Below are 23,992 nucleotides of genomic sequence, written 5' to 3'. Positions count from 1 at the left end.
AGTCGGGGAACCCCCGAGACCACCCCTCTCCTCTGGACCTGTCAGTCTGCATCTCTGTGCGTGGGGCTGATTCTCCCCCACAATCGATGGAGGCTTCTGGCCACATGGTGTGGCAGGTTAGCAATGCCAAGAAGTTCACAGCCCTTACCCAGGACCAGCCCTCAGCTAATGCCTTTGGGGGGTGGAAATACCCTGGCTCCCTCACCTCAGGTGGGGTAGTTCTCAGAAGTGGGTCTTGAATTATTTTCCAGTGTCTCCTGTGGGACTGAGCTCCAGGTGCCCAGCATGAAAGCTGCCTTAATAGTGCTCGCCGGGTTGACCGTCTTACCTTCCCAACATCACCTCCCTGCTGGCCTCTCCTTCACCTCCCAAATATGCTATTTGCATTTGAATCCTTGTCTAAAGTTCTGCTTCTGCGAGGACACAAACTAAAACAACACATAGCTCTCACTCAATAAACATTTGTGAAAGGGAAGAATATAAATTTAGGGTAAGCAGTACAGCATAAGGCATTTTCTAATGCTCCAGAACTTTGCTTACAATGCTGTTTGGGGGATTATGGGAGGACCATATTTATAACTGAAGCAACATTTCTTTTGGAACTTCCCATAATAACCTCCCAAGAATGAAATTCTGGAACCCACTTATTATGAAGGCCACATAAAGGCATATCCTGTATTTAATTTTTTTTTTTTTTTAAGTCTCCAGGGTATTTGGGGCATTTTCCTTGGGCCTACAGAAGCATGTACTGCGTGAGGAATTTTACCCACAAAATTAGTTTGAGAGTTAGAATCTATATAATCTATACACTTTCTTCTCTTTTGAGGGGCAGATTCTAGACATAACAAAGAAAGATGCCAGCTTATTTAAGAAAAAGGAAATGCCAAAAAGAACTCTGTTCATGAAATTGCTTATGTTCTGAAGGACCTGTGGCTTTCCCGGGCCACCAGGACACGTGGATGAAGGGACATCTTGGTCTCATCTACAAGCCCGACATCTGCTCCTTCAGATACAGGTCTTATTTCCTTTTATTATTACTCTTTTTTAACACATGAACTTGTGGTCAGGAGAAATGATAAGTTTGTCAGTGTCACGGGTGGACTTTGACTCCAGCAGGGTAGCAGCTAAATCTGAGTCGGGGAGCTTTGGGGTAAGGTTTCCTTCAAAGTAATGGCTGCTGTGGCTGGCTCTCCACGTGGGCTGCCCGCTGCTGACACTGCTGTTTCTGTCTGAGAGGCAGGGCAGGTTCTCAGGGGTCTCCTTGTCACAGGGATCAGGGTGGAAGCCCTTGAAGGCCAAAATCCGATACCGCTTCCTCCGGTTCAGTTTATATATGCGAATCCTTTCTTTTTCTGCCTCCGGGTCGGCCAGGATTCCATCCCAACGTAGACTTTCGTTGATCTGGTTGGAAAGGTTCTCTTCTATTTGGGCACAGTCGGGGAGACTTGCAGCCGTGGAGTAAGAAGCGTTGTGCTTGTTGTGCTCTTTGTCCTGTCTGTGCTCTGGCTTCAGGCCGTGGTCTTGGCTGGGACTTAAGACGTCATGAAAGGACGAAGAAAGCGGCTGACTCTTCAGGCCTCGACTTTGATGTTTATCTGCCGAGCAGATGAGTAGGTTAGCGTTTGTGGCCATGTCTGACCTCAGCCTGCTGGGGGTTGATGCCGAAATCACGCAGGGCTCAGGCCACCACCCCACCGGTCTCATCCACACCCACTGCCTGTCTGCTTTTGGTCAAGTCAATTTGGAGCAGGAGGAGCCATTTATGGAGCACATATTATGAGCCCTATTCTCCAGGTGAGGAAACCGAAGCTCCAAGAGTTTTAGTAACTTGCCAATGTCACACTGCAAGTGGCAGAGCCAGGATGTGAAAGCAGGCCTGGCTCCCAGGGCCCTGTTCTTTCCATTCGCCACATGTTCACCGTGGTACTTTCCAGATCTAGGAGCCTATGACTCTACCACTAGTCTAGACACTTTATGATGGAAGAAACGGAGAACAACAGAAAAGCTTCCTACATTTGACTGGTGAACGAATATTATGCCAAGCCAGGAAATACTTTTGCTGTGTGGCTTGTACTGACTTTTGTTTTTACATTAATAGCATTTCAGAATTATATAACATGCATATAAACTACCAGTTGTGGTTCTCTCATCAGCACATCCTTGTATTTTGGGGGAAAGAGAAATAACCCCCACCACCAAGAAAAAAACGGAAAAGAAAATAAGAAAAAAAAATCCTCTCTTGATGTTTTCTTACCTTCCTACTCCCCAAAAACTATTTGCTGTCCCCTGCTGACAGTATGAGGTACATCCCACTGGAATTTCTACAGTCAAAAGCTGCACCAGAAACTTCCTAATTTCATTTGGCACATACACATAGAGCTTTTTGACCTAAACTCAAGACTTGTTTTGTTGCCTTTTTATTACAATTGCACCTGAAAATGTAATTATAATCTCACTGCTCCCTTCCCCAAACCACAAGGTTGACCAGGGGAAGGCTGCCACTCCTTCTGCCTCCAACTTACCAGTAGTGTTAGCTCTGAGCACAGAGGGCAAGGGACCACAAACCTGAGCCCGGGACTAGCCACTCTGGAAGTCAGGGCCACCTCCCTGAGAGACAGAGCCACTGAAGTGGACCACACAGGTGACAACGGACTCACAGCACTCATGAGCAGGTGCATTCTATGTCACTATTGCACTCTCTCTCCTCAAAGTGGGGGCTCAGTGCCGTTGTCAAGAAATCTGGGGGTTCTACGAGCAGAGCTTGATGAGATGTAGGGACACTGGGTTTGTGGCAGGTGTTGTTATGTGTATGTATGTGAAGGTGTCTGTGAGAGAGACTGGAGTACCTGGGTGCATGTGATTGTGTGTACAGGGGGTCTATGCATGTGAGTGTGTAACATACTATATGTATGTGTGTGTAGACTGTGATTGTGTGTGCATGATGGGGTATCTGTGCTTTAGTTTCATTCGATGGTGTTATATTGCTATGAGGGGGTGTTGTTGAGGGTTAGGGATTATAAGAGGATGTAGCAGTGACTGGCGTGATGGTGTTTGTGCAGTCGAAAGCTGTCCCTTGGAGGATGGGTGTGGGGCGCGTCTATGCAGGGAGGATCCTTTATATGCATTTGTGTAGGTGTGGGTGTCTACACAGTATCCAGAGGCAGCTGCCCGTTAATGCATGAGGGTGCGAGGAAGATCTCTAGCAGAAAGCAGGAGTCTGTGTTTCTGTGTGGATGTGAGTGAGTGTCTCAGAATTTTGGGGTTGGGGAAAGTTGTGTGAGGGGGATCTCTGTAGAAGGGCTTCAGATTTCTGTGGGGAAGGTGTGAATGGTTAGGATTGTGAGTTTTGGCTAAGGGATTAGGAAGTTGAGGGGGTGTCTATGTAAAGCTAAGAGTCTCTGTGTGGGGTTGGAAGGCTCTTGGGAGTGGTGGTTATCTGTGGGGGTCTCTTTGTGGGGTTAAGGGTCTCTGGATATCGGGAATTCTCAATGCTGGATTTGGGGTCTCTGTGTAGGGTTGGGAGACTGCAAAATTGGTGGAACTTCTGTGGCGATTAAGGGGTCTCTGTGCGCACGGATGGTCTTTATGGGTAGGGCTGGGGTATCACTGCTGCGATGAGCAGCATGTGTGGGGGGTGGGGATCTCTGCCTGGGATTGGAGAGTTTCTGTTTCTGGTCTGAAGTGGCCTCCAGGTAAAAGGGGACCTCTGGGAGGGCGGGGGTGGGTGTCTTCGGAGAAGAATCTCAGGCACGGGACGGGAGCTGAAGCGGCCGCGGTAGCTGCCCCTCTTACCGTCTCCCCTGCCCATTCCCTTGGTCTTCTTCTTCTTTTTCTTCTTCACCTTCCGTTTGACCCGCTCTGAGGCGCCGCCCGCGATGGGGGGCAGTCTGGCCCTCTGCGTGCCCGCAGCGCCGCCCTCCCGTCCCTCCTCGTCATCGTCGTCCTCGCCCTCTTCGCCGTACCCCGACGGCCCGGCCTCACCACGGCCGTCCATCCGCCCGCGGGGCCGCGACCCGCGCCTACTGCAGCCTGAGACCCGCGGCCGCCGAGCCCGGGGCCCTGGGCTGGACAGTCTGGCCGGGCCACGCGTCTCCATGGCGACCGCCCCACATCGCGCATGCGCGACAAGTGACTGAGCCCGTGGGCGGAAGTGTGCGCATGCGTGTTTCAGTCTGTTCGAGACTTTGGTACAGTCGGCGGTGCATAGGGCAGGAGTGGCCCAGCGACGAAATCCCTGGGCTGACACACGTCTTCTCTACTCCCGTGCCTTTGAAAATGCTGTTATTCTCACCTAAATATTTATCGCCTGATTTCCAGTCTCGCGCGTGTACTCTGGACTCTCAAAGCCAACATGTCCAAAACAAACTGACTTCTCCATTGTTTTCCATCTGGGTGGCTTTCCTTGTCCCCCACTCTCTCCCTGTGCCCTCCTCCAGGCTGGGGCTGACCGCCATGTCTGGAACTCCCCTCCTGCATAGTCTCTCTGCTTTCAAACCCCTCGCCACAAATAATAATAGTTGTTTTTTTTTTAAGAACCAATACAAAGACCATTCTTTATTACAGTATTTGTTCATGGTGATTGCATGAAGACATTATTTTCAGGAGAAATTCAGTTTCCAGCTTAAAGAATTCACCCCCCCACATATCCCCACAAATTCTTTATCCACACAACTGCTAGAATGAACTTTTTTAAACAATTGGATAATTTGTTGTCTTATTTAAAACCCTCCAGCGTTAAAAACAAAACAAAACAAAAATCCCTCCAGTGGTTCCTCATTACAATTCATATCAAGACTAAACTCTTTGGTGTGGCTTACAAGGCCTGGTATGATCTATTGCCTGATTTTCTTTCCATTCTTATCCACCACAGATTGTATTATCCAAACACAGCTGCAAAAATATTTCTCATCCCACATGCTCTTCTAGAATCTTGCCACTCAGTCATCAAGAGACAGAGTCTAATTCCACTCCCCTTCAGTTAGGGTGGGTTTGTTGACTCGTTTATAACCAGTAGTACAAGGGATCTTCAAAAAGTTCACGGAAATGTTCATATTACCTTTTAATTCTGTTTTTCCACAAACTTTCTGAAGTACTCTTGTATGTGGCGGAAGTGACACTGTGATTTCTTAGGCTAGGTCATTAAAGCTAATGCAGCATCCATCCACCTTGTTAGTCGGTGACTTACTCCAGGAGTCCTGAGCCTCCTGGTAAGAAGTCTGAGGAAACTGAGGCTGGCATGCTGTGAGGAAACCCAAACTAGACCACATGGATAGACCCTAAGATCATGTAAAAGGAGACAGAGATGCCCCAGCTGCTTCAGCCCCCACTTTTCCACATGTGTAGCCTGACTGCAACAGTGGGAGAGACCCCCCAGGCCAAGCCTTTCCTGAATTCCTGACCCAATGAAACTGAGGAGTAATAAGATGATTTGTAGTTAAGTTACTAAGTTTTAGAGTGAAATGTTACGCAACAATAGATAACCGGAACACTAGTGTTTGATTTTAGCCATTCTAGTGGGTAAGAAGCTGTATTTCTCTGTGGTTTTCAGTTCCATTTCCCTGATGACTAATGATAGCTTATTGGCCATTTGTATATCTTACTTTAAGTGTCTATTAAAGTCTTTTGGCCATTTTGTAATCGAGTTGTTTATATTTTTATTGTTGATTTATAAGAGCTCTTTACATAACTCCTTTTTCAGATATATGGCTGTGAAGATTCTTTTTTAGTTCTGTAGCTTATCTATTTATTTTCTTAATGTTGTCTTTTGATAAGCAGAAGTTTTAAATTCTGCTGAAGCCATTTTATTTTTTCTTTTTCTATCCTGTCCAAGGAATCTTTGCCTACTCCTATATCACAAAGATAGTGAGTTATATTTTCTTCTAGAAGCTTTAAGGTTCTGGGCTTTAGAGTTAGGCCCATGACCTATCTCAAATTAATTCTGTGAATATTATCACATAGGAGTCAACATTCATTTTTTCCTAAATAGATTTCCAATTGTTCCAGGAACTTCCATTGAAAAGACATTTCTTTCCCTACTGGCTTGACTTCGCACTTTTGTAGAAAATACATTAACTATATATGTGTGAATCTATTTCTGGACTTTATTTTGTTCCATTGTTCTATTTGTCCCTCCACTAATATATACTACACTATCTTGATTATTGTAGCTTTATGGTAAGTCTTGATATCACATTGTGTAAGTCTTCCAACTGCATCCTTTTCAAATATTGTCCTGACTGAGAGCCTTTGCTTTTCTATATAAATATACATTTTCAAGTCTTCTTGTCTATTTCTTCAAAATAGCTAGTTGGGATTTTGATGGGGATTGCATCGAATCTGTAAATTTTGGCACTCTTAGTACTCAGTAAGTGACAGTAGTTATTATTAATCCACACCCTGCACGTGTGGACACTTTGGTCTGTAAAGGGCCCTTGTGTTAGTTTGTATGTGTGTCCTCAGTCCCCATTCCACTGGCAAGCTCCCTAATGTGTCCAGCACAGCTCTGCACACAGTGAATACTCAGTATCTGCCCTCTTGCCTGTCTGCTTTTGTTCTTAGAAGCAAAGTGAAATATAAATGACAGAAGTCCTTTGTGCAAATGACCAGTTACTAGTTGAGATGTCTGGGGTTTGCTTTTCAGATGTCCTTCCATATTCACCCTGGTGCTCGCAGACAGGTGCTTGGAAAGGCTGGCTGCCCTCCCACCTGTCTTCCCTCTCAGCTGGTCCTCCTTGCCTGAGTGCTTAGCTGGCTGGAGACAGCTTGGCCATTTCTCTTTCAATTTTAGTGAAGGTTGCTCATTGAGCCAGCCAGTGAGCTATGAAAGAGATGTCACCTCCAGCAAAGGGATGCATTTTATGAATAAACAGAAAAATCTCTTGCAAGTGAGGCTGTTTTTAATGTTTTCAGGTATTTTAATTGTGCATCATTCTATTTGGTGTCCATTCGCTGTCTCTGTCTCCTCATTTATCCGTTGTTCCTCAACCCACCACAACTGGAGTTCTAGAACCATTACTCTGCCAAACAGCTCCACAAGGTCAACAGTGTTCTTCCGTGTTATTGAGTCCAATGGAGAACCTCTGTGCTTGTTGTACTTGACCTCGTAGCATTTGGCACTGCTGATCACTCCTTCCTTCTTGAAATATTGTATTTGTTTGGCCTTTGGGACACCACACTCACAGTTCTCTGGCCACTCAACCTCCTTTGCAGGTAAATCCTCCCTTCCCAGCCACTGAATGTTGGGCTTCTTCAGAGCTTGGCCTAAGGTCTCCGTTCTGGAAGCTCTATCTGTACATTTTCTTAAGACGTTCTTATCTGTACACAGAGCTTCAATCATTTTCTGTATGCTGATGACTTTCAATTTTCTATCTTTAGTCTAGAGCCCACATATCCAATATCCAGCATCCAATTTAGCCTTCATCTTGGTTAAACATACCTGGGGCAGAAGACACTGCTGGTTGCTGTGTCGCTGGTTGTGTCAGTTTGGGTTTTTCCAAAAGCAAACTCTAAGACAAGGTATAGAGTGCAAACAGTTTGTCAGATGATGATGATCCTAGGAACCCTGGTAGGGGAGTGGACAGTGAGACAGGAAAGTCAGTAGAGATGATAAAGTTGTCATTATCCTGCTGGTTACTTCTCTGTGAGGCGGTACAGAGCATGCCCAGCGTGATCCCAACTGAGAGGTGACGATGCTGGGTATTACCCACCACCTCTCAGATGAGGTTGCTTCTGGGAGCATTAACTCCCTAGGACTTCTGGCTTGCTCTTTGCAGGCCCGGCAAGCTCCCACAGCCAGAGAAAAGCCTCAGGCAGAGTCACAGGTGTTTGGAGGTGAAGGCCTTTGGCAGGTAGAGGGGACTGGCAGGGAATGGGGGAGGAGCCGACATCGTCTGCTGCAGTTGCCCTTCCAACTTCTGATCCTGCCTTCCCCCCTGCCTGCAGAGCTCTCATCTTGTTCTGGCACCTGTGCCGAACCCACCTCCTGCTCCATGACTTCAGGAGAGAATCCTGGTTCGTCTGAGTCATTGTGGTAATCCCATTCCCTTTGCCAATGGTATGTTTAAGAAGGAACCTGTTACCTAACTCCTGGCCAATGAGGCTTGAAGGACATCTACTGGAGGCTCCTGGGAAAGGTTTGCTCACTGGTAAAGAGACATGGAGGAGGAGACATGCTCCTTTTTTTCTTCTGCTACTGGACACAGTCATGTGTAGATGTGTTGCCTGGGTCCGTGGCAGCACAGCCACAGTGATGGGAGCTCACCTGAGGACAAAGCCAATGTGCCAAAGGTGGCGGAACCTTTGGGAACCCCAGTCCCCGAGATAGACTCAAGCAAAACTTTGTAAATGGGCACCAGGAACCATCAACAAAGTTCATATCTCAATGTTCATAATAGCAAAAGGCTGGAAACAACCCAGTGATGTGGTCATACGTGGAACATTACACATTAGTGAAAGAATGAACTGAACTTCCCCCACATGTGGATGAATCTTGGAAACACAATGTTAAATGAAAAAAAGGAAGTCTCAAGTGAATACAGTACAGTATGACACCGTTTTTATAGGTCTCAAAAACAAGCAGGCCTGCTGGTTAGCTGAGCTGCGTAGTGCACACTGTTGTAACATCAAGGTCAGGGTTCGGATCCCCATACTGGCCAGCCACACTAAGAAAACAAACAAACAAAAACAAGCAAAACTAAACAAAATATTGTTTAACATATGTACATTTATGATAAAATCACATTTTAAAAATGCAGTGATAAGCACAAACCTTAGGACAGTGTTTGCCTCTGGGGGGACAGGGGATGGGAGGAGAGAGAAGCACGTTGGACGATGAGGTGGTTGGTTATGTTCTGCTTCTCAGTTTGGCTGGTGGGTTCATGACTGTTTATTAAGGAAAAGAAAAATGAAAGAAATAACCTTGGATCTTTGATGACATTCCTGAGTAACTGAATTAAAACCCTGACGCTGCTTTGAGAGTGCTTTTTATGTGAGAATAAATACATTTTTCTTCTTGTTAAGCCATTTCAAGTTGGCTTTGCTGTTACTTGCAGCTGTAGGGATCCTATCAGATAGAGCACCTAAAACTCAACACTCACAAACCAAATCCGTCATCTTCCTTAAATTTGGTCCTCTTTCCTGTTCTCTAGCATGGTGAACACCAACACCACCCGTCCAGTTGTCCAGGCCAGAAGCCTGAATCATCCATCATGCCTCCTTCTCACCCCCACCCTCATCCAATTCTTTGTCAGTTTCTGCATGTTTTGCCAATTAGACATTTCATATGTTCATTCTATTTTCTCCACATCCATAGAGACTACCATTTTCTTCATACCCATAGAGACTACCATTTTCTCCAAATCCACTACCATTATCTCTCACCTGTGCTGCCACGGTAACCTAGCGGTTGTCCCCACATCTCCACAGCTCGCTCTGAACCAGTCTCTGGGCTGCAGATGAGGTGACCTTTTTGAAATGGAAACCTTTTCACATGATCCCCTCCCCTCACTGCTTCAGCCACTTCAATGGCTTCCTGAAGGTTTCCACCAGAGAATTGCAAAACTCCGGGGTCTGGCCTGCAAACCCTCCTCCACTCTGGGCTCTGGGCTTCCTCCTACTCCAGAGCCTGTTTGCATGGGTTATCCTCTCTTCTCCTAGTTAATTCCTACACATTCTTTAGATCACAGTTTTTCAAGAAAGCCTTCTCTAACTTTGTGATTCTTTTTGGCTAATAAATGCTCTGGAAATTTTCTAGAACCCTGATAAATGGTATCCTCCATGACCACTTTAATGGGGATGGGAGAGGGAAGTGATGGTCTGTCTTAATGACATCATGATTTACTCCTCTGACAGACTTTTAATTTTTTAGAGGAAGTCTCTGGAATGATAGCTCTGGGCCAGGCTGGCTATAGCACCACCATTCCAGGTCAACCTCAAAAAATATTTATCTTTAGAAACCATGTGTTTGAATCCCTAGGTTTTATTCTGGTCTCCTCTTTGTGCTACCATAGAGCTGGTCCAGCCTCAGAGGAAGAGGAATTTTTTTTTAACATCCTGGAAGAGTCCGTGATCAGGCATCACCTGAGCTGAATGTTGAGGACAGATGGCTGGTCAAAGAGGAAGATGATAGTCTATTAACCAGACCCAGAGCTGAGAACCTTTCAATGACCAAATAAAGTGTGGGTCAGAAGGAATGGTTTTCCCTCAACGGTGAACAAAAATGCACATTTTGTGAGAGGGCCATACCACCTCAGAAGGTTATAGATACAATCAAGGGTAATATTTTCAATTCTGCCAGTGTCAGGAGTAATTATCCACCACCTGGAAGCAGTCAAAGAGAATACTGGGTGTCCCTTCCATGGAATGGCAGGTGTTGTCCTGTGGCTCTGGGGAATTATCTGATGCTGTAGAGATGCAACTCTGATTATCTTTCTAATAACTAGTCTATTTTACAACTCCATAGGTATAGAAATAAAGCTGTAAAAAATTTAGAGTAATGCAAATGTTTCTTACCCACAGCAATGCAAATGAATTTTGTCTGGTAAAGGTACAATTGATTTCTGGCCTGTAAGAAAAGTGACCCCCAAACATTATGTTTTATTGTCCTATAGGGTATCAAGGATATTAACCAACTTTACATTTATTAGCAACTTCATTTCATCATTTCTGAAATGTGTATATTTCTGTTCTTCAAATTCTTCTTTGAACTGGTTTTAACATCTTATTGGTTTCTTCATCAATTAAGGGGTTGAATAAAAAATTTTACATCAGAGTATGATTTGACCTCTTTGAAAACTATAATTTGGCACAGAAATAAAATGCTTTTTTCTTTTTCTTTCTTTCTTTTTTTTTTTTGTGGCTGGCTGGTACAGGGATCCAAACCCATGACCTTCGTGTTATAACTCCACACTAACCAACTGAGCTAACCATCCAGCCCTCCCCCCTTACTTTAAAAGAACAACATTTTATCTTTACTACTATTTATTCATCTGGAAAGTACTTCTGACCCTGAGGAAGCACAACAGGAAGTGGGCAACTCTTGGAGAGCAGCTTTTGTCTGTCCAAGGCATAAATAAGACCAAGTTCCTTGAGGTCAGAGGGTATGACGTGTTTATCTCTGTCCTCACAGCCCAGCCGGGCTCCTGGCACAGAGCTGTTGTCCTGTGAGTGAATGAATGAACAAAGTGGGAAAGTGGAACCCAGTCTCAGGACTCTGAGAGAGACTGTGCAAATATATCTCTATTCGACAGATGAGGAAACTGATTCACAGAGATGTAAGTGGCTTACTCAACTTCTCAATGCTAATTAAGCCCCCAAATTGGGCCTGGAATCCACATTCCCAGTTCTACGTTCCTTTCAGGAGGTCAATAGGCTTTACTATGATGTTCACTGACCAGGAGGAGAGATGATGGTATTTTCATTATTTGTATCAGCTTCCTTATTTCTGCTTTCTCCTTGTGGTCTCAGTGGATGTTATTATGAGCAAGTAAGAGCTGAGGTTTCTTTCCCTACAAGGATCAGGTTTTCCTCTTTGGCCATGCTGACGTGGCATGCCTTGGGTAGAGCTTGCAGCTTTGTGCCTTCCTGCCGCCTGCTCAGCCTGGGTCCCTCCAGCTGACTGGGCTGCTAATTCTAGCTCTTTGCTCTGTCCTGCCCATGCATCAGTGTCTTCCCCAAGGCAGACAGGGCAGTGTCCACTCTTTAGTAGCACCATTAAAGAAGAGTTTCTGCTCTGTGTCGTGTGCTTCACAGGATCCTGCTCCAACTCTACTCCAGCCATATCTCTCCCTAAGGGATAGAAATTCTGTGGAATCAAGGGATCCTGCCCACACAGAGACTATCCCTCTGTCCCTCCTTCTAGTCCACAATCTGAGTACCTGGCACCTTGGAATTTCTTGCCCAAATGCTTATAGAAACCCTGTGGGCCTCTTTCCTGAATCTATCTTTCGGAGTACCCTTAGGCCCAAGGGTAGCATGGATGGAAACTGGACAGACAGGCTGAGGGCTCCAGACCTGTGCACTCAAGGGACCTTCTGCAATGGAGTGGGAAGAGAAAGGGGCAGCTGTGGGCTGGCTGCAGTCTGAGGTTCTACATTTAAATCTGGCCTTCCGGGTTGTTATGAAGGTTTATTTGTCAAGGTAGGAGAATAGTACATATTTTACTTAACAGTTTGTCAGTTTAATTTATAACTCTTAATATTTAGACATTTGGTGCGTGGGCCTCTCTGTCTGCTCTTGCCCTGGGCTGCGCAACTGTTAAGAGCAGGACTGCTCTTTACTTTCCCTCCTTTTATAACTTACTCCAAATGCTTCCTGGTTTCCACTTCATACCTCATGGCACCTTAAAGAAAAAAAGAAAAACCCTACACCCAGTTAAATAAATTGCACTAAATCCATATGGTAGACTACCTGGCAGCTTCTAAAAATGGATGAGGCAGCTTGATTTAGGCTGATACGGGACAAGGGCCAAGAGAGTGTTCAGGGAAAAGGAGCAAAGTGCGGGTTGCTGGCACCTGCCACCCCCTTGTCACTGCTCCCCAGCCCAGCTGATCTCCCCACTCTTCCTCCAACATGCAAAGCACCTCTCAGCTCAGGTCCTGGCACTTGCTGCCCCCTCCCTGCTGGGACGTTCTTGTCCCAGTTGTCCTCCCTTCATTCACATGTCACCTTCTCAGAGAAACTTTCCCCACGTCCCACGCTGTCCTTATTTTCCTCCATAGCACTTACCACCACTTGACATATAAATCCAGTTGTTTCTTTGTGTCTCCTCTGTCTGTCTCTGCTAAAGTATAAGCTGGAAACTTTATTCCCTGCTGTCCCCCCAACACCTAAAGCAGAGCCCAGCACACAATAAGCATTCAATAAATACTAAGAAAATAAACTCGTACATGTAAAAAAGTGTATGCTGTGTACACATATATGTATATGCCTGGAATACTGATAAAAGGATGTACAAGAAATGAGTAAAATGGCAGTTGCTTTGAAAAGAGAGGAAAGGACATTTAGTTTTCACTCTGTCTTCTTTTGTGATGCTTGACTTTGTTACCACATGCATACACTACTTATTTTTTTTTTTTTTTTTTTTTTTTTTTTTCCGTGTCCGGCAATGGATCGCAACCCTCAGTGTTGCCCCCGTACCGGACCGGGACCGGCAACGGGATCGCAACCCTCGGTGTTGCCCCCGCGCCTCGCTCAGCCAGTGAGCGGGAACCGGTCTGTATGTGGGATCTGAACCCTCGGCGGGAGCGCCACCTAGCGCAGTGTGCCACCGGGCCGGCCCCTACACTACTTATTTTTAAAATGATCTTTTAAAATGCTTGCATTGTATAATGGTAAAAGAAAACAAAAAATTTAAAATATAAATGAATGATTTTTTAAAGTCCCATAAATTCATCAGCAGAAGTAAGAATTTTTTAAAAAGCAGTTGAGTCCTATGATGGAATTTTATATGGCAATGAAAAACAAACTATGATTAAATGTGAGCACACGGATGAATCTCGCAAGTGTGAACCAAAAAAGTAAGTTGTGAAAGAATGCACACAGGCAGGTCCAAAGGGACAGAAAGCAGATTAGTGGTCGCCCGGGGACGGAGGGAGGGGGACATGGGGAGGGATTATTTAATGGATACGGGATATTCTTCTCCTAGTCAGGGTTCTCCAGAGAAATAGAACCAATACGATATATATCTCCTACACATCGATATATATATGTTTACTATAAGTAAGTAGAGGACATTTATTATGGGATGGCTCACACAACTGTGAAGGCTGAGAAGTCCTATGATCTGCCACCTGCAAGCTGCAGAGCCGGGAGAGCCAGTGTGAAATTCGGTCTGAGTCTGAAGGCCTGAGAATCAGGAGCTCCCATGTCTGAAGGCAGGAGAGGACGAATGTCACAGTTTAAGAGGAGAGAAGGAATTCAGCCCCCTTCTCCTTTCTGTTCTGTTCGAGCCCTCCATGAATTGGATGATGCATGCCCACCCTGGGCACCCTCACAGCCACACCCGGAAATAATGTTTTCCCAGCTACCTGGGCATCCCTTAGCCTAGTCAAGATGACACATAAAATTAATTAAGATCACACTTCTTACAGGATGATGGAAAAGTTTTAAAACTAGAGAGATATGGTGGTTGCACAACATGTGAATGCACTGTAGGCCACTGAGTTGTAGACTTTAGAATGGTTAATTGTATCTCATGTGAATTTTGCCTCAATTTTAAAAAGCATATTGAGGGCCGGCCCAGTGGCGCACTGCTACAGTGCGCCGCTTGGGAGTGCGGCGGCGCTCCCGCCGAGGGTTCGGATCCCACATACAGACCGGCTGCTCACTGGCTGAGCAAGGTGCGGGTGCAACACCGAGGGTTGCGATCCCGTTACCGGTCCCGGTCCGGTACGGGCGCGACACTGAGGGTTGCGATCCATTGCTGATCACGAAAAAAGACAAAAAGGAAAAAAAAAAAAAAGCATATTGAATGATACCATTGATGTAAAGTTTCAAGGACAAAAAATAGTGTTATATATTCATACCGTTTGAGGATGCACAGGCATGTAGTAAAAGTATAAAGGAATACAGAGAACCCAGAAATGCTAAATTCTCCATAAGGTTAGCTCTGGAGGCTGGGAGGGGATCAAGAATGGGAAGGTTTCCCAAGGGGCTTCCTCTGCATTAGACACGTTTCACTTCTCAAGCTGGGCAGTGGCTACATTGTATGTTTTATACTATTCTTTACACTTTTCAGTTTGTCTAGAATGTTCTCTGATAAATGACTGAAACCTCACACAACTCCAGCCTGTACATTTACTTAACATCTTTAGGATCCTTTTATGGGCTGAATTGTGTCCCCCTAAAATTCATATGTGTTGAAGTCCTAGGACCCAGTACCTTAGAATGTGACTGTCATTCGAGCAGGGCATTCGAGTGGGCCTAAATCCAATGTGACTGGTGTCATAAGAAGAGGAGATTTAGACATGGACATGCACAGAGAGAAGACACAGGGGGAAGATGGTCATTACAAGCCAGGGAGAGAGGCCTCAAAAGAAACCGTCCCTGCTGACACCTTGATCTCAGACTTCTAACCTCCAGAATTGTGAGAATAAAATTCTGTTGTTTAAGCCTCCCAGTCTGTGGCCCTTCATTACAGCAGCCCCAGCAAATGAATATAGGTCCTTTTGTCCTCTGTCTTCCCCCAGTCCCCACAGGACCACGGCTTGACTTTTCTGATTTTTATGCTTGGCTCACCCTGTGACTTCCTGGTGTGACTGGCCACCAGAGCAGACAGATACGGCATAGAAACAGGGTGGGGGGGCCTGGTGATCTGTCATTTGCTGAAGGACTCATGATCACTCTCTACCCCTGTTTTAGTCTGTTTCTGTTGCTTGTAACAAAATACTGCAGAACTGGGTGATTTATAAAGAAAATGAAATTTATTGTTTACAGTTTCTGAGGCCGGGAAGTCCAAAATCCATCTGGTGGTGGCAACAGTGACCCAGAAGTCTCACATTGCAAGATGGTAGAAGCAGAGAGAGCAAGAGAGTGCAAAAAAAGACAGACTCTCCTCTTCTTTTAAAGCCCTCAGAACCACTCCCCTGACCACCATTTTTAATCCATTCGGTACTGCACGGTCCTACAGTCCAATCACCTCTTTAAGGCTCCACCTTTCAATTACCTAATAGGATCTCCCACCCTCTTAACAGTCACAGTGGGGGCTAAGTTTCTAATACATAAAATTTGGGGGACACAATTCAAGCTTCAGTGAGTTTGGGGGGGACATAATTCAATTCACTGCAACCCCCCAAGCCCCAACTTCCATTTTTAGCATTTTCAAAACCCATCTTTCAGGACCTGGACCTGGACCGTGCAGGAGCTGGGGCTCCAGAAGAAGAAATTGACAGTGAAAATGCCAGGGGCTTAGAGAAATCCTTGGGCTGACCATGGGCCTGGTTAGGATGGACGCAGTGAGGATTCACATGGAAAGTCACCCACCTACCCACTCATCCCACTCTGGGGGGCTGTGTCGTACCCTGGTTCCATGTATGAGCTGTGAGCCAGACTGCTTGGATTCGAATCCAGTTCTGCCACTTATTGGATGTGTGACTTGGGCAAGTTACTTAAACTTTCTGTGCCTCGGTTTTCTCATCTTTTAAACAGGCACGATAGTAAGAGTACTTACATCTTAGGGTTGTCGAGAGGATTAAATGAGTTATTTACGAGCCATCCCTGGAGATTGCTTGTGTTGGAACCCTGGACCAACCACTAATTAGCTCTGTGACTTTGGTTAAGTAACCTTAGCTGTTCCAAGCCTTGCTTCCCTGACCTGTAAAATGGGGCAATAATGATATCTATCTTTTAAGGTGGCTTCATGAATTAATGCAAACAAAGTGATTACACAAGGTCTGGTGCATACTGACTTCTCCAGCGATGTAATTTATTGTTACTCATGTTGCTGTCTGGGCCATTTCTGCTCGACTCTCTCATTTTGCAAGTCCCAGGAAGCTGGGACCCACCCACCTGCGATTCTGTCTGCACAGCCCTTGCCCCACACCATATGCAGTTAAGTGCTGCACACACAGACGAAGCTGGGGCCCTCTTTGAACTTTAGTTTCCTTTAGAATGTTAATTGATTGTCCTACTCCAAACCTCCCAGGCTGTTTCCGGAACTCTGAGATCTAAGTTTCTTCCTGTATTTGTTGTTGATTTATGCTCCTGTCCCTGTAGGAAGGCTTCTGCCTCTCCAGGGCCTCCCGGCCTGAGCAAGGGAAGATCTAGGTGGGTGATGCATGGTGCCTTTTGTGGAGCTAGATCCAGGTCTTGTTGGCCAACAGCTGAACTGTCGCCTTCATGTCATCTCATGGACTGCCAGAGGCTGTTGGTTCTGAGGCAGAGAGGGAATGCCAAGGCTCCATCTGACCAGGAGCATTCCTAGAAAGGGTTAAAGAAAAACAAAGCCAGACATGAATTACAGGCTGTACAGTCAGATTTTATTCAGTGCTCCTGCAGTAGGGGAAAGCACAGTTGGTGAAGCAGTGACTTGGCCCCTTTAAGGGGAGGAAGAGGGTGAGTGGGCAGGACTCAAGCAGAGTCAGGGAAGTGACAAATTACAAAAAGTGAGTAAGTGGCTGATGTCAATGTGCTTAGGCATCTGTTCTGTTAAGTGACACTTACTGAAGTTAGGCTCCTACCCTCCCACAGAGACCGAGAGATGGATCCATCTCTACTGATGATTACATTTCAAAGGAATGGCTACCAGGTCCTGGGGACAGACATTTCTGGGTTCTAGGAGATAAATATACATCTCAAAGGGACAGAGAAAAGATTTTAAATGGTGAGTTTTTAAAATAAAGGGAGGCCAATAGCTTATTATCACATGTTGGTGGGAGCAAACAGTAAATTCTTCTGGCAGCCTTGAGCATTTTCAGATGGAGCTCCAGTGGGGCAGGGTCATCCCAGGGACATGGCCTTGGGTTGCTTGAAGCCATGTTAAATGTATTTCAAGTCTCTTTGAGTATGGGGGTGGGTGGTGATGGTGGATGAAAACGTTTGTGTGAAATTTGCAGTTCTCATAGGCTGAAGCGGAGGCCTAGTCAAGAAGAGGGCTTGGAGGAGCCTGACTAAAGCTTGGCCAAGGAGAGAAATTTTGTCACAAGGAAAGTAGAAGTCAATGAGGTTGTCCCTGCTGAAGTTGTTAGAGGCTCAGGCATGAGCAATATGTTTGTTCCAATGTTCTACACATGGTCAAAAAAGAATGATCCTTTTGGCACCTATAGGGAGAGAACAGACATAGGTTCTCTGCCCAGTGGTATCCTGACTATGGATTTCCAGCTAGTCTTTTCTGAAAAGGTTAACCTTGGTGTGCACCAGAATCCTTGGGAGAGCTAATGAAAATGCAGATCCCAGGCACCACCTCCAGATTCAGGGCCAGGCCCTGTGCATCTGCGTATCACAAGCCCTCAGGTGCTTCTGGCACAAGTAGCCCGAAGGCCACATTTGAGAAACTGGTTTAAAGCATAAACAGAGTCTCTCAAATAGACACATGCACAACCAGAAGGCTTCAGCCAAGCATCCACAGTAAGATCTCTTGCCCCTCTGGCATCATGCTGGGCCCTGCCTCATGCTGCTATTTATTTCTCATGGGCTCACTTATCTCTTAAGTTGCATCCTTGCAGCCTTCCCTGGCTGGGTGTTCATTAACCAGCCATCTCTGTGGCACTCAGACCTTCACTGTGGCCTACGGGTCACTCTGAGGCTTCCCCACTGTGTTGGGGAACTGAGATCACCTCCTCACTGTCCACCTCTTCTCCAGGGCCTGAAGTCCAGAGGCGGTCTATGACGCCAGGGTCCCAAGCCCTCAGGGAGTAAGCAGATGAGAACATTTGATGGGTAGGGAGGCTTAACTTTCCTTGGCCTGCTGTTGTTTGTTAATGACAAAAAGCAATGGCTCCAGGGGCAAAGAGCACACCTGGCTCCCGGATCTTGGTTTCCAATACCTTCCTCCAGTAAAAGGAACCAGAGTTCCTTGGAGAAATGGCTGATTCTAGGGAAGGGACAGGGAAATATACAAAATGAGTCTCAAGTACATTGTAGTGCCAGAAAGTAAGGAAGTAACCACTTACCACCTCAAAAACCAAAAACCAAAACCCCACATTGATAGAGATATGTCAAAGGGGCAGATGAGCCAACTGAAGGAGTCAAAGCTGCAACAATTTCAGCAAAAAAATAAACTAGTATTGGATTGCAACCCAAAATATAAAATAAATATCTGTAAGTCCAAACTGATATGAATAAGTGATTGAATAAATTAATAAATGGGGGAGAAGGGACAAATCTCCCATACAGAAGAATTCCAAATAAATTATGTAGATACTCCATTCTAAAAGAGGGGGGAACGTAAGTCTCCACCTCATAAGTGCAGGTTATGTGTAGTGACTTCCTTCCAAAGGGTATGGCGTGGAAAGGAGGGAAAAAAGAAAAACCTTGGAGTGAAGAAACCTGCAAACACTACCTCATCCAGGTGATCAAGGTCAATATCAATAGTGATAAATCATCAAGGGTTCAGATCCCCGTACAGGCCAGCAGCAAAACCCAAAACCCAAACAAAACAGTGATAAGTCATGTTGACAGTATGTGCTCTTGACATGATGTGATGGAAATGGCTCTTTACCTCTGTGGTCTTCCTTGCAAAACCCACCACCCCAGTGTAATCATGAGAAAAACATCAGACAAATTCCAGTAGTGGGGCATCCTATAATATGCCTGAAAAGGACTCCTCCAAACTGTCAATGTCATCAAAAACAAGGAAAGTCTGAGAAGCTGTCACAGCAAGAGGAGCCTAAGGAGACGTGATGACCAAATGTGATGTGATATCTCAGATGGGATCCTGGAACAGAAAACAGCATTAGGCACAAACTAAGGAAATCTGAATAAACTATGTACTCTAGTTAATGATAGTGTACCCGTACTGATTGACTCATCGTAACGAGTGTACCATACTAATTTAATAATAGGGGAAACTGTGTATGTGTGTGTTGTATGTGTGTGTAGGGGGGCTGGATATGGGAACTCTGTATTATCTGCTCAATTTTTCTGTAAATCTAAAACTGTTCTAAAAATAGTCTATTAAAAAAAAAGAAAGGCAAGCTGGGGAGGGGAAAAAAATGTAATGGGGAACTCCAGCTGTGCCGGGGCTCCTGGGATTTCAAAGAAACGAAAGTGCGGGTCAGTCCCCTTCCATCTCATCCACACCTGCTCGATAGGGAGCTAAGGTATCTGCCAAAATGTCCTGGGCTGCCTGTCTCTCCACTGCTGCAAACCAACCTGAAGAAACACATTTCCGGAAGCCAAGAGTGAAGGTTTCTGGGCCTTTCACCTGATGATGTGGCCAATGTGGCTCTGGACCATTATATCAACTTGTCCACACTGCCTACTCCCCACCTCTAATCTTCTGAAAAGGGAAATTGGAGCCCCAGATGTGTTTGGGGATTAAAGGACCTCCTGAATCCTCTTTACATCATTCTTACTCTAACTTGGTTTGGTCCCACAGAGTAGAGAGCAGAAAGTGTCCCTGGGATGCTCTTTTTGCAAGAAAACCCCTGAGTGGGTGACTCCCATCCACACTGCCTGCAGCATCACTGTGCTATGTGAACAGGAGTTGCCTGGGTGGTAGTGGGAATGCACCTCCTCTATAGCAATTCTGGGGGGAGCAGGGGCTGGCTGGTACAGGGATGGCACCCTGGACTTAGGTGTTATCAGCACCACACTCTAGCAAGCTGAGCTAACCAGCCAGCTCTATAGCATTTTTTATATTGTTTGTAAAGGCTTGTCTGCTTGCTTTTTATCAGCCATCTACTAAGCCAGACTTCTCAGGGAGAGGGCCTGTCCTTTCTTCTGGGTATCCCCAGGGCCTGGCACAGTGACTGGTCCATAGAAGATGGTCAAGAAATGTTGTTCAACGAATCAATGGGCAATTACAGGTGGGCTTCTTGTCAGCACAGGATACCCGACATCATTCCCCTGAGATGAAATCTTTCCATCCCCAAAGAAAGACACTCAAGGTGTGAGTCACTGTGGCTGGAAGTATATAAATGCAGTTTCCATCTGACTTTTTGAAATATGAAAAAATCTTGCTGATTTTCCTCTTTCACTCTCCCATTGTATATGTGTGATGTGTCATAGGAAACATACAGAAGGAGCTGAGGATTATTGGACCAAAAGGATATCAACTGCCTTGAAGCAAAGAGAAGAGAGTTTGAGCTTTAATCATGAATTTCTACCTGCGTGTCTTTGGCCACGTAAAGGAGCACACCTATAACCTAAGGATGTGAATATCTACGGCACAGATTACGACAGAAATCAGTGGCACTTGGAAATAGACAAAACTCTATAGTGAGGATGCATTATATTCATAAAGTTTTCAGTTAGCAAGAGATCCCACCTGTGGGAGTAATCTGTGTAAGCCAATATCTATTTACTCTTGTCTCATAGATTCAATAGAAAAGAATCTTACACACACACACACACACACACACACACACAGATTGCTGATTCTCTTTACTTTTCGATGGAGCCTCAGAATTTAAGGATCAGAGACTGGAAACAATTGGCTTGCTAAAATCCACACCCTTGGCAGGGTGTAGAGGCCCTCCTCACTCTAGTCCCAACCTGCCACTCTGGCCTTGTTTTCTGCTCTGCCTCTCCATCTGCCACAAACCAACTTTTCAACATTCCCTTCCTTGCCTTCTTTGTGCCTTTGCGCCATCTGTTCCTTCTACCTGCAGTGTCCTTCCCCATCTGGCCCACCTGGCAAAATCCTACTCGTTTTTCAAGTCCCTGCACAAGGATTTCCTCTGAGAAGCCCGTCTGAGTCCGCCCACATTGTAGTTCACTGCTCTGTGTTTCTTCTGTATCTTATACAGCTCATGGTGGTAGGATACATAGTGGTTCAGAGAATGGGCTCTGTAGTCCGACTGCCCAGGCTTAAACCCTGGCTCTGTCACTATCTGGCTGTATGACCTTGGGCAAATTACTTAAGGTCATTATGTGTCAAATTTCCTAGCAGTAAAATGGAGATAAAAAGAGTCCTACCTCATACGGTACCTATGTACTGTGTGATCAGTACACGGTAGCATGCATTCCATTGTACACAGATCATTTCTTTATGCTTCTGTTTTTTCCAGTTATAAAAAGACATTGTGTATTTGGCCCACATAGCAGACAATGACTGGTAAGTGATTCTTTTCAAAATACCGAATGAGGGCTGGCTGGTTGTTCAGTTGGTTAGAGTGCCCTGTTATAACACCAAGGTCAAGGGTTCGGATCCCCCTACTGGCCAGCCACTAAATATATATATATATATAGAGAGAGAGAGAGAGAGAGAGAGAGAGAGAGAGAGAGACCATATATATATAGAGAGAGAGAGACCATATATATATAGAGAGAGAGAGACCAAAACAGAAGATAATGGCCTGTGACAAAAGTCTGTCCAGGTGTGTTCACTTATTGTGATATGAGTAAAGTTAATGAAAACTCAGGGAAAGGACCAGAGGTAATTGTCACCGTCTTTGGGGGGTCTGGACTTCAGGCAGATAAAGGAATAGTTTCATCCTGTGATTTGGAGAGTGACAGAGGATTGAGAGACAGAGGGGGGTGGGGGCAGAGAAGGCTGCTGCTTTATTCCAGCATGTCAAAGCACCATGGGGAAACCGCCTCTGAGCCCCAACACAGCAAAAGAGAGAAGAGAAGGCCATTCTGGATTTTGCTGAGTAGATGGGGAGTGAGGCTCTTTCCCAAGCTATGGGAGGAGGAGTTAGTGAAAATAAAATGTCCTCATTACTAGCCTCTCTCCATGACTTCGGAGTGAAAGTCCATGCAGTTTGGTGGCTGGTCTAAGGTGGTGTGCATGCGGGTGCACACGCAGGCACACGTGTGGAAGTGTGGGCCCCTCTGCAGTGAGCCTGCAGGAGTCTCCAGGGAAAGGGTGAGGCCATCTTGTACTGGAGCAGGAGAGGAAGCAGCTTCTTGAGCTAGGTGGGAGGCTGTGTCCGCTTTCACTTGGCAGATCCCCTAGGGCACAGCCAGATAAAGGCAGTTTTGTTACTGTCATTAGGACCCCTTGTGCTAAGGCCTGGGAAAACAAAGGTTAAGTGAAACACTAGAATCCTCAGTCTAGCCCAAGCCTGGCACACAACAGAGGTGCAACAAGTGTTGATTGAAAGCTTTAACAGTGAAGGAAAGGTTAGAGGGGATTAGCTTTGCGTGGCCTCCAAAGGGGTACAGGTACCGCCAGGAGGAGGTGCTTCAGGCAGGCAACTTCAGGGCAGTGTATAAATCATTTTCAGGTTGTCAGCAGTGTGAAGAGTGGCTCTGTCACTGGGCTGGGTGAGCAAAATGAAGGTGGTGGTGATGATGATGTTAATAACTCCTACGACTGAGCTCTTACAATGAGCCAGGCCTTGGGCCAGGGGCTTCCCCTACACGGCCTCATTCAAGCCTCACAACAGGACTATTATCATCTCCATTTTGCACATAAAGGAAGTGAGGCTTGGGCTGCACTGTCTAATACACAGCCACTACCCACACTGGCAATTTAAATTTAAATTAAGTAAAATCCAATGAAGTAAAAAGTTCAACGCCATGTGGCTAGTGGCCAGCACAGCTATACAACATTCCTGTAGCTGCAGAAAGTTCACCGGACAGTGTTAGCTTCCAGAGATTTGCTCACCTGCCCAGGATGACATCTCTCATGGACCTAGAACCCAAATGAAGGTGTGATCCTGGTAACCTCGGGGGCTGCTGCGTGAATCTGGAAACCAAGGCTCCTAGATCTGGTTATCATCTGACTACTGGTTTTCAGGGACATCTCAGGAAATTATTTCATTAAAAATGTCTGGTTTAATCGTTTCCCCCATAGAGACGGGAGGGTAACAGGACCTAGCGCTGCCTTTCCATTCTGGCCCTCACTCCCACCCCACCTGGACACTAAGCCAGTCCCCGAGGCTCATGGTGCGTGGAAATGGAAAACATAGATTATGTTTGAAATGGTGGAACCAAGACACCAGGCTGAAGAAAGCTCCAGCTTTTTATGGCTGCTTCCTTCAGGGACTGTAGCAAGTTGCCTCAGTTCGTGTCTCCATTAGTGGAGCACTCATTCGTTTAACAAACACGCTGAGCTCCAGCTAGTGCCAAGCGCTGTTCCAGGCCCAGGACCCATCCCTGCCCTTCTATTGCCTCCTGGCAAAAGTTAGAATGGGCCATTTCTATAAATACAGGTCTTAGATTTGGGTTTAGGGGCTTGAAGCTGCTCGGGGAAAAGACAGTGCTGTTTGTTAGTTAATAACAAGAAGGGACCGTCGAGGCCCGTTCCTTGGCGACGATACCCATCCAGAGGGGCCCTCGCCTACCAGGTGACCTCAGGCGCAGGTTCTCCAGCCGCAGCCACAGGTCCCAGGTCGGAGAGGGGCGGGGCGGGGCGGGCGCCCGGTACCAACTCAGGGAAAGGACCAGA

The 23,992-nt window shown here is 45.9% G+C and overlaps 1 protein-coding gene and 1 long non-coding RNA gene across 2 annotated transcripts in view; both read right to left on the bottom strand.

Annotated features, from left to right (window-relative positions):
• Positions 1-1,004: 1,004 nt before the first annotated feature.
• LOC103608546 (chromosome unknown open reading frame, human C17orf97) lies at positions 1,005-4,005 on the bottom strand. Its single transcript, XM_008592970.1, has 2 exons — positions 3,793-4,005; positions 1,005-1,595 (listed from the first exon to the last, which is right to left on the bottom strand). The coding sequence occupies exons 1-2, from the start codon at positions 3,992-3,994 to the stop codon at positions 1,045-1,047; spliced, it is 753 nt and encodes a 250-aa protein (XP_008591192.1). The 5' UTR covers positions 3,995-4,005; the 3' UTR covers positions 1,005-1,044.
• A 12,384-nt stretch (positions 4,006-16,389) lies between these two features.
• The window catches only part of LOC103608539, an 8,458-nt gene continuing 855 nt past the window's right edge, over positions 16,390-23,992 (bottom strand). Inside the window, exon 2 of the long non-coding RNA XR_552073.1 lies at positions 16,390-16,914. This is a non-coding gene — a long non-coding RNA (uncharacterized LOC103608539). The remainder of the gene's footprint in view (positions 16,915-23,992) is intronic.

Source organism: Galeopterus variegatus, unplaced genomic scaffold, assembly GCF_000696425.1.
Source record: "Galeopterus variegatus unplaced genomic scaffold, G_variegatus-3.0.2 Scaffold155, whole genome shotgun sequence".
NCBI classification, from domain to species: Eukaryota; Metazoa; Chordata; class Mammalia; order Dermoptera; family Cynocephalidae; genus Galeopterus; species Galeopterus variegatus.
Note: the sequence above shows the minus strand (reverse complement) of the source record. Positions and strands in the feature narration are given on the sequence as shown.

Excerpts from the sequence above, each read along its gene's own strand:
- LOC103608546 (XM_008592970.1), bottom strand. The coding sequence starts at position 3,994 with ATGGACGGCCGTGGTGAGGCCGGGCCGTCGGGGTACGGCGAAGAGGGC. Across the intron at positions 1,596-3,792 it reads GGGAATGGGCAGGGGAGACG|ATAAACATCAAAGTCGAGGC; the intron begins GTAAGAGGGGCA and ends TCTGCTCGGCAG.